Source organism: Chiloscyllium plagiosum, unplaced genomic scaffold (assembly GCF_037043375.1).
Source record: "Chiloscyllium plagiosum isolate Xiang-an unplaced genomic scaffold, Cpla_swu_hap1 HiC_scaffold_14, whole genome shotgun sequence".
NCBI classification, from domain to species: Eukaryota; Metazoa; Chordata; class Chondrichthyes; order Orectolobiformes; family Hemiscylliidae; genus Chiloscyllium; species Chiloscyllium plagiosum.
In genome coordinates, this window is record NW_028270152.1 from 55,081,882 (window position 1) to 55,094,634 (window position 12,753).

The window sequence follows — 12,753 nt, forward strand, 5'->3', positions numbered from 1 at the left end:
TATGACATTCAGGCCTTTTCGTGACTCGAGACTGATCTGCCTGTTTTGTGGTTGGTCCATGTCTTGACTCCATTTAATATCACCTTTCAAAAAGAAAAAAAATTGATCTGGCTTGAAAATTTCTTTCACTCAATATCCAAAGACTTTTGGGGAAATAAGTTCCAGATTTCCAGTACTTTTGCAGGAAGAAGTGTGTACTGATCTTGAATGATCTAGTTCTGATTGTAAGATTATGGCCCTTTGTTTTGTGCTCTTCCACCAAAGAAAATTGTTTCTCTCTATGGCAATTTTGTAATAATTTTAAACACTTTGATTAGATGTCCCCAGAGTCAGGAAATGCAAGCCATTTATACGACCTATTGTACAATTCTTGTTAATCTGTGATACAATCAATCCTAGGTCAACGTATCTCAACAGAAATAGTGTCTGCAATATTTTTCTTGCTCATCTTGTAAGAGTAGTAATATCTGGATTACTCCCAGTGCTATGAGCTAGTGAGGGTGGGAATAGGAGGAGAGAGCAGATGAATGCATGGCTGAGGAGCTGATGTATGGGAGAACGATTCACATTTTTGGATCATTGAAGTGTCTTCTGGGGTAGAAAAGTGACATGGACAAGAATAGCGGATTGCACCTGAATTGGAAGGGGACTAATGTACTGGCAGGGAGATTTACTACAGCTGCTTGGGAGGCTTTAAACTATTAAGGAGGGGGGTGGGACCCAGGGAGATATTGAAGAAAGATATCAATCTGAGACTAGTACAGTTGAGAAAAGCGAGTCAAACAGTCAGGGCAGGCAGGGACAAAACAGAACAAGGTAGGACTGATGAATTAAACTGCATTTATTTCAATACAAGGGGCCTAACAGGGAAGGCAGATGAACTCTGGGCATGGTTGGGAACATGGGGCTGGGATATCATAGCAATTACAGAAAAGTGGCTCAGAGATGGGCAGGACTGGCAGCTTAATGTTCCAAGATACAAACGGTACAGGAATAATAGAAAGGGAGGCAAGAGAGGAGGGGGAGTGGCATTTTTGATAAGGGGTAGCATACAGCTGTACTGAGGGAGGATATTCCCGAAATACAATCAGGGTGGAACTGAGAAATAAGAAAGGGATGATCACCTTATTGGCATTGTGTTATAGACCCCCTAATAGTCTGCAGGAAACTGAGAAACACATTTCTAAAGAGATTTTAGTTATCTGTAAGAATAATAGGGTGGTTATGGTAGGGGATTTTAACTTTCTAAACATAGACTGGGACTGCCATAGTGTTAAGGGTTTCGATGAAGAGGAATTTGTTAAATGTGTACAAGAAAATTTTATGATACGAGAGAAGATGTAAAACTTGACCTACTTTTGGGAAATAAGGTAGGTCTGGTGACTGAGGGGGCAATGGGGGAGCACTTTGGGGCCAGCGACCATAATTCTATTAGATTTAAAATAGTGATGGAAAGGGATAGACCAGATTCGAAAGTTGAAGTTCTAAATTTGAGAAAGGCAAATTTTGACGGTATTAGGCAAGAACTTTCAAAAGCTGATTGGGGGAGCAGATGTTCGCCGTTAAAGGGATGGCTGGAAAATGAGAAGCCTTCAGAAATGAGATAACGAGAATCCAGAGACAATATATTCCTGTGAGGGTGAAAGGAAAGGCTGGTAGGTATAAGGCATGCTGAATGACTATAGAAATTGAGACTATAGAAAAAGAAGGAAGCATATGTAAGGTATAGATGGGATAGATCAAGTGAATCCTCAGAAGAGTATAAAGGCAGTAGGAGTATACTTGAGAGAAATCAGGAGGGCAAAAAGGGGACATGAGATTGCTTTGGCAAATAGGGTTAAAGAGAATCCAAAGGGTTTTTACAAATACATTAAGGACAATAGGGTAACTAGAGAGCGAATATGGTCCCTCAGATCAGCAAGGCAGCCTTTATGTGGAGCTGCAGGAGATGGAATGAGATACTAAACGAGTATTTTGCATCAATGTTTACTGTGCTGAAGGACATGGAAGATATAGAATGTAGAGAAATAGATGGTGACATCTTGAAAAATGTCCATACTACAGAGAAGGAAGTGCTGGATGTCTTGAAACACATAAAGTGGATAAATCCCCAGGAACCTAACAGGTGCACCCTCGAACTCTGTGGGAAGCTCGGGAAGTGATTGCTGGGCCCCTTGCTGAGATATTTGTACCATCAATAGTCACAAGTGAGGTGCTGAAAGACTGGAGGTTGGCTAACAAGATGCCACTATTTAAGAAAGGTCGTAAGGACAAGCCAGGGAACGTAGACTGGTGAGCCTGACGTCGTTGGTGGGCAAGTTGTTGGAGGGAATCCTGAGGGACAGGGTGTACATGTATTTGGAAAGGCAAGGACTGATTAGGAATAGTCAACATGGCTTTGTGCATGGGAAATCATATTTTACAAATTTGATTGAGATTTCTTGAAAAAGTAACAGAGGCTTGATGAGGGCAGTGTGGTGGACGTGATCGATATGGACTTTAGTTATGCATTCAACAAGATTCCCCATGGAAGACTGGTTAGCAAGGTTAGATCTCATGGAATACAGGGAGAGATAGCCTTTTGGATACAGAACTGGCTTGTAGGTAGAAGACAGAAGGTGGTGGTGGAGGGTTGTTTTTCAGACTGGAGGCCTGTGACTAGTGGAGTGCCACAAGGATTGGTGCTGGGTCCACTACTACTCGTCATTTATATAAATGATTTGGATGTGAGCATAAGAGGTATAGTTAGTAAGTTTGCTGATGACACCAAAATTGGAGGTGTGATAGTCAGCGAAGAAGGTTACCTCCGATGACAACGGTATCTTGATCAGATGGGCCAATGGGCTGAGGAGTGGCAGATGGAGTTTAATTTAGATAAATGTGAGGTGCTGAATTTTGAGAAAGAAACTCAGAGCAGGACTCGTACAATTAATGGTAAGGTCCTAGGGAGTGTTGCTGATCAAAGAGACTTTGGAGTGCAGGTTCGTAGCTCCTTGAAAGTGGAGTTGTAGGGGGATAGGATAATGAAGGTGTTTGTTATGCTTTCCTTTATTGGTCAGACTATTGAGTACAGGAGTTTGGAGGTCATGTTGCGGCTGTGCAGGACATTGGTTCAGCCACTGTTGGAATATTGCATGCAATTTTGGTCTCCTTCCTACAGGAAGGATGTTGTGGAACTTGAAAGGGTTCAGAAATGATTTACAAGGATATTGCAAGATTGGAGGATTTGAGTTGTCGGGAGAAGTTGAATAGGCTGGAGCTGTTTTCCCTGGAGCGTCAGAGGTTGAGGGGTGACCTTAGAGGTTTATAAAATCTTGAGGGGCGTGGATACGATAAATAGACAGTCTTTTCCCTGCGGTGGGGGGAGTCCAGAACGAGAAGGCATAGGTTTAGATGAGAGGGAAAAGATATAAAAGAGACCTAAAGAGGCAACTTTTTCATGCAGAGGATGGTACGTGTATGGAATAAGCTGCCAGAGAAAGTGGTGGAGGCTAGTACAGTTGCAGCATTTAAAAGGCATCTGAATGGGTATATGAATAGGAAGGATTTGGGGGAATATGGGCCAGGTGCTGGCAAGTGGGACTAGATTGGGTTGAGATATCTGGTCAGCTTGGGCGAGTTGGACTGAAGGGTCTGTTTCCGTGCTGTATATCTCTAGACTGTAGTCATGAGGAATATTGACCAGTAGCAAGCAAAGCATCCTTTAATCTTTTCATTTCCTCGAAGACTTTGCAGATGAAATGTTTCATAATTGAACTGAGTGGAGTCAGTCAGTTTTTAGATGCAGAGAATTCTTGCCTTTCATCTCATGCACTGTTTTTGTACATTTACAGAATGTTATGGTTGTTAGCTGTGTGTATCCTTCTACAGAGTAAGTAAACTTTTAATATATTTAATGATTCATGCTTTTTACTCAGTTTATTTAATATTTCAAAGGTTTAAAATTTCTTCTAATTCCTTTAGGAAATGCAACTTTGGCTCAAATAGTTTGAATCGAGTGAATGGCATCATGCTGTCTGGAAGCCATACCGGGTATACAGATAGGTGAGTCACGATGCAAATTTTCTTTGTGGCGCTGTTGAATATTTTCAGAGGAGTTGTGAAACAGTAGCTGATCCTTCAGGAAAGAAAACAGCTAGTTGCCATGATACTTTTCCTTTTAAAAACATGCTTGCAGAGCTATCCAGTGTGAATATTGACTTTCTCTCAAAAGTAACACACACAGTATTGATGAGAATAGCCTACAGTTTCAATCAAAGTTTTTATCTCCCATCCAATAAATTAATCTTGCAAATAATTTACTTATATGACTTGACTACTCTCACTGTGATTCTTTTGTTACATCCTGCTGTATGTTAATCCTTAAATTTTAGCTTTTACTCTGTTTAACATCTGTTGAGGGGTTTTGTGAAAGTTATCATCTTGGTTCTTCAGTTAGTTCAATTTCAGAAGACGCTAGATACTAGAACAGAGAATTGTAGCAGACTTGAATTCATACCTGTTGGCCTTTCCCGTATTAGTCCTTTAAGCCCCTCACTGAGAGAAAAGTAGAAATCTTGAGTAAGAGAGGAAAGGAAATCTGATTTGGAGATGCCGGTGTTGGACTGGGGTGTACAAAGTTAAAAATCACACAACACCAGGTTATATTCCAACAGGTTTAATTGGAAGCACTAGTTTTCGGAGCACCGCTCCTTCATCAGGTGGTTGTGGAGGACACAATTGTAAGACACAGAATTTATAGCAAAAGTTTAGTGTGATGTAACTGAAATTATACCTTGATTGTGAACATACTAAACAGCAATGAATGAGAAATATCATGCAATTTTCTTTAACTAATGCAATGCAAGTGCAGAACAAATATGGGAGTGTACTGAAAATAATGGTTTACGCTGAAAAATATGATGATGATGCCACAACTTCCAAAATTCATGCCACTGGTTACATCTTGAAGTGAATTTTGCATTGTTCCTCTGCTTTAATTTAGATTAGATTACTTAGTGTGGAAACAGGCCCTTCGGCCCAACAAGTCCACACCGACCGGCTGAAGTGCAACCCCCCAGACCCATTCCCCTATATTTACCCCTTCACCTAACACTACGGGCAATTTAGCATGGCCAATTCACCTAACCTGCACATTTTTGGACTGTGGGAGGAAACCGGAGCACCCGGAGGGTGCTCACGCAAACACGGTGAGAATGTGGAAACTCCACACAGTCAGTCGCCTGAGGCGGGAATTGAACCCGGGTCTCTGGAGCTGTGAGGCAGCAGTGCTAACCACTGTGCCACCATACCGCCCACTTAAATGTAAGTTGCATTTGTTTAAGCCTTAAAAGGGCTTAATTTTCTTTGAACTCCTGGATTTATTTTCATTCACAAAATGAGTAAGTTAAAATGTTGATGCTGCTTGAAATTCTGGGGCAACTTAATCAAAATATAGGGCCCTCTGGTGGTAATGTGGATCGATGATCTGAATTCGTACATCTGGATGGACGTTTTAAAAGTTGAGCATAATTAACTGAATTTAAAAAGATCTTTATTTAGCTTAATACTGAATTTGGAGGATCATTTACTTTTGCAAGAAATTACATTTGATGAAATGCTTTCAAAATTCTATCAGTAAAATCCCTATAACCAATTTCTGGTTGCATTGTCTAATTGGATCATAGAAGTAGCTTGTGTATACGTGATGTAATTCAGAATCTTAAGTTTGCTCTTGTTTTGCTTTCAGATCTAATATCAATGGTCCTGGTACTCCGAGGCCTTTAAGTCGATCAAAAGTTTCGTTACCAAGTCCTTTAACAACAAATGGTTTGCCGGATAGCTCTGATAGAGAAATCAATGTGCAACAAACAGAAGACAAATCACGCAGGTATATTTTCCATATCTTTGAACAGAGTTGGTAACTTTCATAGAAACATTGAAAAGTTAAACATTTTCTGTGTTAAGATGTTTGGATCCCATTGAAGTTCTTTATGATATTGAGCAAAATAAATTGTTAATACATTACTTGGAACAGAAATTAAGTTTCTAATTCAACTGAAAAAGCAATTTGTCACTAAGCCAGAACACGAGAGTAGAACCAGTAAAGTCTAGCTTGACTTCAGTATAAAACGATTTTGCTAGTGTCTGGATAAAACCCTCATTCTCAAATGTAATCAATTTAATCTGCCCTTTTTCTCACAATAATCTGTTTATTCTATAAAACTTGGAGTATTTGAAGCCATTCAATTGTATTTCAGAATTGATTTTTAAAAATTATTTGTTTTTTAACCTCCAAGCTGATGTTGCATTCTTCATTCTACTTGAACAGTCCTCTACATGTAATGAAATAATAGCTAGTCACAGAAGGTAAATTTCTGTCAACTTGAATGTTTCTTCCATGACAGTGTAATTATTTATGTCAAATATTCCACATTTTCCATGTTGGTGAAGTATGATAAATATAACACTTCTTTAATCAGCTGAAGAATACATGGATTCTGTTTGAAGCAGACAATGTAATGCACTTAAAGTTGTTACTTTTGGCCTTATGCAAGATGCTATTCAATATAAAGTATTCCACTATTTCAAAAGTAAATGTGAAAATTTTTGAATTTGTGGTGTTTATGGGTCTGCTCAAAATATGTATGTGTATGTCCTTCACAGCTTATTTATGTTACACTTATAGTGAATAAATTATAATATATCCTTAAGAAATGAAGAAAAGAATTTATTTACATAGTGCCTTAATTTCTAAAGCATATTTTTGAAGTCTAGTGACTGTTGCCATGGAGAAAATGAATCAGCCAGTTTTCACACAAGCCCCCACAAACAGCAACAAAAAAATGACTTGATAATCAACTTTTTCGTGATTGAGGGATAATTATTGACCAGGCCACCAGGAGTGCTCTTCAAAATATCGTAGCATGTTTTTATCTGTTGTCACTTGAGAAGGCAGACAGGGTCTCAACTTAATACATCATACTGACCCTGAAGCCCTCCCATAATATTGCACTGAAGTGTCTCCCTTGATTGTTGTGCTGAAATCTTCTGTGTGGGGTTTGAACTCAGGGCCTTCTGACTCAGGTGAATGTGCTCCTGACTGATCTACAATTGAGCTGGAAACATCATCTGAATTAACAATCTGCCAATTAATAGTGATTTGCTGCTAGTTTCTTTTGAAATGGAGCCAGGAATTTAGACCCATAACTGCCTGAGCTAGAAAAAATAACCTTATGGCTTTATGAAAAGCTTTAGCTGGAGAATAGTACATTTTATGTTACAATGCATACATTTCCTATTCTAAAACTGAGTCTTCTGCCTTAAAACCTGAAAGTCTGAATAGGAAATGATAAAACCATACAACTGTGGCAAAAAGGTTTGTCACCGTGGAGCAACAATGAATCTAATTAATGTATAGATCCAAAGGTAACAAGGAATCTGTTCTGAAAATAATTGTCCGTCTGATTAAAGTTGGTTGTGTACCTAAGCTTACTGAAATGTTCAGGTTCTCTTTGGCTCTTATCAAAATTATTCTAGTGACTGCACATTTGTTTTTAAACAGTGATTCACCTACTTCCCATGGAGAAGACACTCAGAGTAACTGTTCAAAAAATAAACATTTAGAGGACACGATGGAAGCTGAGGCACCAGAGGTAAAACGGCTGAAGTTTGATACAGAAAACGAGGAAGAGGAGTCTGTTCATTCTGAAAGTTCTTCAGAGATGCCTGAGGAAACTGAGAACACAGCAAAGCAGGAAGAAGCCAAAGATGATAGTGAATGGATTGATCCAGTCAATGCAGATAAACAAGGTACTGTGTACCTTCCTGAATATAGAGTAGTACTATAGCTAACAAGAATCATTTTCTAATTTCTTGTGTTGTTTGAGTGATTGGAAAGTGACAGTGGAGATTGATAGGTACATTAGTAATTCCACTCGAGTACAATAAAACTAGGTGAGAAGCAAAACCTGGAATTACAGTTTGGAATTCAAGAATAATAAATTTTGTATCAAGGGCCTTTACGTTAGGTTGAAGTTGTATTGACTTTCATAAGTGACCAATAAAAAGTATTGCATTGTATTTAATAATCTTTTATGTCAGACCCATGTGTTCTTCCATTTTTGTCTCACTTGAAAATGTTACAGGTTTGCAAACAAATCTGTGTATTTGCTTGCAAACAGTATGAACACAGACAAAAAAAACTTGTCATGTATCCTGTTCAGTTCCATAATGGCTAAACAATTCTTTCAATCCTGGCCATTACATAATTTCCTGGAAGAAGTAAAAATATTTAAGGAATTTCTTTTTAATATGGGCATCAATCAGAAGTAGCCATGTCTTAGAACAGTGCTTGTAGTATAGTTGTCTTAAGCATGGATTTTGGCATACCTATCCCTCTGAATACTTTTAATCCAGCTGCTTGGATTCCTTTGTCATCGCTTAGCATTCTTGCTAGAGAGTGCACAATATGCAACCTTGCTGCAATTGACTTTATGCCTGCATTTAAGTTTGCTACTAGAGATCATGAATGTTCTTGTGAAATAAATCTTATTCAAAAAATGTTTAAGCAATGTTATCTGTTTTTGATTCAGTACATAAATCAAGTTTCAAAATCTTATTTATTTTAGTCTTATTTCGCTCTGAATATTTTCTCAGTGAGTTTGCTGCTTTTGATGTGTGCAGTAAATGACAGGACATAGTTGAATTTCAAATTCTTTAGGCACAGAAAGAAGCTATTTGGTCCATTGTCTACTGGCTCTTTGAAAGAGTTGTCCATTACCCAACAATACTGCTCTTACCCCATAGTCATTTTTTTATTTCAAGCGTGTATTCAGTTTACTTTTACATTTCGATCTGTGTCTCCACTTCCTCCCTAAGCATTGCTTTCTTTTTATTTTACTGCAAGTTAGATTTTGAGAGGTAATTTCTGTAATCTTTGGATTTACTAACCAGAAGATATATTCATTGAATTTAGTACAATACTGGAAAGTTTTGAGTGACTTTTAATACTTAATCCATTTAAGAACAAAGAATTGATTAGGTTCCAGGTTGTCTCATTATGTAAACCCTAATTTCATATTGTAATGATTGAACAAATCAGTGAAGTTCATGCATTCGAACGTTTGCTTGAGCATAAATCTTACAATTTTTAAAATGTTTCTCTTCCCCTGTGCGCACAAGTTTCAAATGTTGCAAGTAAAAATGGTAATCTGTTGAAAGTAAATGAATTTATAACAGTAATACATGAAATTTCTTGCACCTCAATTTGTTTCTCCGTTGTTTGCCTCTTTGTAGTGGGTTCAATTTATTTTTCTCTGAAAGTTGGCAACTGTGCAGTACTGGAAGCACAAAAGTGAGATCTGATGGCTTTTTGTGTGTTTATAGAGCCCTCAAGCATACAAGTAAAAGCCATGTTTGAATCTGAGCAAGAGAAAGATGAAGTTTCATCTGGAAATGTCAAAGCCTCAGATGAAAATCAAATGGACCAAACTGAGCCAGCCAAGACATTAACTTCAAAGGCAAGTGAAATCAGTGAAAGCACTGACGATGATAGTAACAGTGTGGACTACAGTGATACAGAAAAACCAGACACACCTCCTGAAACTCCAGACATGCCTTCTGAGAGCCCAATGGAGAATAGTGCAGATGCCACAGAAGAACCAATGGAACAGGACTAAATATTGAGATACTCTGCAGTATTTTCAATGAGGTGTTGATTTTACACTGTATAAAGTTTTATGTAATAAAGTGGACCTTTGTTTCCAGGAGAAGGAGAGGCAAACCTTCTCTAAGAAAAACCTGGAAGAGCTGTACAAGATGAGAACTGTGAAACTTGCTCCTTCAGGTCTCATGTACTGCTCCCGCTTTTTTGTTTGGTCAAATCAGTGGTTTTGTGTATAGATTTTTTAATTAGAAAGAGAGTTTTTAAACTGGAAAGTAAAACTATAATTGTCAAGTTGTTTTCCAATTCATTGAACTAGGCCATTTACCACAGCATTTTTTGTCTCATTTTTAAATCTCTTCAGAAAAATTACATTTCCTACGTGGTCACTGTTTCAACGTTTAATACATCAAGCAACAGGTTAAAGACACATTCCAGGAAAAAAAAACCCAAAAACAATACATCACATTCATTTACTTCTGATCCTATATTAATGGGATTTATTCATCAAAAGGGAGTGTGTGGTTCACGTTAATGTGAAACAGCAAAGGTTAGGACTTGTTTCAAGATCGGTTTGTTTTGGTTGCAGAATAAATGCTTTTTTTTTGATTCATTGTTCAAGCAGAGAAAGGTGTGGGAGGTAAATCACTCAATTTATGCTCAGTGGTTAGAATATGTAAATTTGAATAAGTTTCTTTCAGTTACATTTTTTTTGTAGCATGCAGACAGCACTGTTACACACACCACTGACTGCATTGAAGATCTACTGCAATTACCTTGTTAATTTAGTCTTGTGCCAGATCTTATGTACTGGTAATGCAATTTTAGGGGGTGCATTGAACCACCATGATTTGTATAAAATTTTGAAGTGAATGAAATATTTTTGAACATGCTACTACATTTTGACAGCCAGTGGTTGTACATTTTTGGAGATGATATTTCAGCACAAATCTTCATCTGTACTTCTGATTTTTCTGATATCCATCTTGTAAATTCAAAATCCTTTAATCATTTGACCACAATTATTGGCTGTCAAAATTTGTTTGTACTTGTTTCTGGCAACTGTACTTTTTGATATTTAGAATTTTTAAATTTCTGTAAGTAGATTTTGTAGATTAAATGTAGATGTAATTGTTCACTGCCTTTGTGAAACGTTATATAATTGTATAATTTGTGTGTAAACTGAATGCTTTGGCTTTCAATACAGTATTCATATAAAGCAATAAATGTTATATCTGGACACAGTCTGGAGATACACTCCAGTTCCCGTTGATAAAATTTGCACAGGGTTGCCAGAGGCCATGATGACTGCACGTAACTGACAATCTGCAAGATTGACAGTTTTGTCTTTCCTGTGAATGTAGTATTTTGCACTTGTTAAAGTGAATATTCTGAAGATATAATTTTGTGGGATCTTAAAATTCACTTTGAGAGAATTAAGAGTCTCCATTCTAACCAGTATGTAAAGTTTTTTTACAGGGTGCCTAAGAGCTGTAACATTGTTTCTCTTCAGTCCTGTGCTTGGGAAGAGAATGCATCTTTGCCAATTAAACAATAGTTTTCACAAGTTTTTAAACCAATCTGATCAGCAGAAATGTTTTTGAATCTTAACCTTGTCAATGCCACTGGCAGAATTTTTAGCGGTACTGTAGAAGGGAGTTGAATTTTCTCCCTTTTCTAAAGAATCCTTGAATTCTGCTTGTAAAAGACAAGTTCGTTAATACACTGCTGTATGAGGGTGTGGGGAACAAAAGCAAATTTTTAATTGAAATCTTTATGCCATCAGCATGATTTCCAACCCAGCTCTTCATCTGTGTAATTTAGTGAATTCCTTATTCCACATGATTATTTTCAGTAATATGTTTGTTTGTGTACCAGTTGAGTTGAAAATCTCGGTTGAGGAATTGGTTTTATTCTGTGATTCTAAATATGACAAAACAAAACACGATGGAATATGGTTGAAGAAAGGTGGATAATGGTTGAAATGAACTTTTCCCTTTCTCCTCCCCACCTGAAAGTTTGCTTTTTAATGGATAAAAAGTTAAATTTCCAGGAGTAATGTCTGACATTACTCAAATTCTAAATGACAACTTGTTTATCACCTCCAAGGAAAGCTTTAATTAGTAACAAATTAGTCACTTGGGATGGACAATAAAAAAATTGCTGGCTGGCCAGTCGGTGACGTTGAGTCCCAGGAGTGAATAAAAGAAATGTACAGTACTAATTTAACTGTTTAGAATTTTATAACACATTGTGTTAACTCAAATTTTTATATCAGTGCCTGGCACTCAGCTCTCTATTTAGTTCTAATTACCTATGTCTTTCCAATCCACTTTTACAGTTTCCCTTTCCGAATTTTGACCATTTTTGGTGCAAGTTTTTCATTTGTTTCCACCAGTGTTTCTATTCTGGCTCAGTTAACCTGGGTTATCTTTGGGTTACTGCTAGCTCATTCTGAACCTTAATTGCAGCAAATTACCCTCTACTAATATTAGACTGGCTAGTTTGTAGTTAATCAACTTTTTTCCTCCTTTATAAGAATACATTTCCAAAACAAGCCCACTGTTAATTTCAGTTTTGTTTTTTTTGCCTACTTGGGTAAATGTTAGGGAAAGTTTTTCAGCTTTTTACAGGCTAATTAGCAAATTAGACTCATTGTATGATCTCATCATGCCAAATTTATTTTGCTTTTAAGATACTATGTTGAAGTAGTAGTGAATGTGAAAGCCTGAAATTTGAGATGTTACTTCAACATTCTTGTATTTATTGAGGTTAGGTTTGCATCGTGATGACAGTGGCAAATAATAAGTAATGGATAGCATTATCTCACAGATACTTAACCTATTCCGAAGTTTAGGGGGTAAATGTGTACCTTCAGCATTGAGTGTGGTGATTGAACCTTTGCATGATTAGCAGCAGAATGTGCCAGTCTTTGCTCGCTCAGGTTAACAAAAAATACTATGGATGCTGAAATCTGAAATAAAACAGTGCTGGGGAAAGAGCATAAGATGGAGCAGCAGAAGCAGGTCATTTAATCCATTGAGTCTGTTCCACCATTCATTGAGACCATAGCTGATCTGATCATTGTCGATCCTCTTGCCTGTCTTATT

General features: G+C 37.4%; 1 protein-coding gene across 2 annotated transcripts in view; it reads left to right on the plus strand.

Annotated features, from left to right (window-relative positions):
* The window catches only part of LOC122559091 (serine/threonine-protein phosphatase 4 regulatory subunit 2), a 59,981-nt gene extending 49,098 nt beyond the window's left edge, over positions 1–10,883 (plus strand). For both annotated transcript variants that reach the window (XM_087994456.1, XM_087994457.1), the window contains 5 exons: positions 3,834–3,871; positions 3,964–4,044; positions 5,729–5,869; positions 7,544–7,791; positions 9,367–10,883. In XM_087994456.1, the coding sequence (XP_087850582.1) occupies positions 3,834–3,871; positions 3,964–4,044; positions 5,729–5,869; positions 7,544–7,791; positions 9,367–9,659 (801 nt within the window). In that variant the 3' untranslated portion in view covers positions 9,660–10,883. The remainder of the gene's footprint in view (positions 1–3,833; positions 3,872–3,963; positions 4,045–5,728; positions 5,870–7,543; positions 7,792–9,366) is intronic.
* The last annotated feature ends 1,870 nt before the right edge of the window (positions 10,884–12,753 follow it).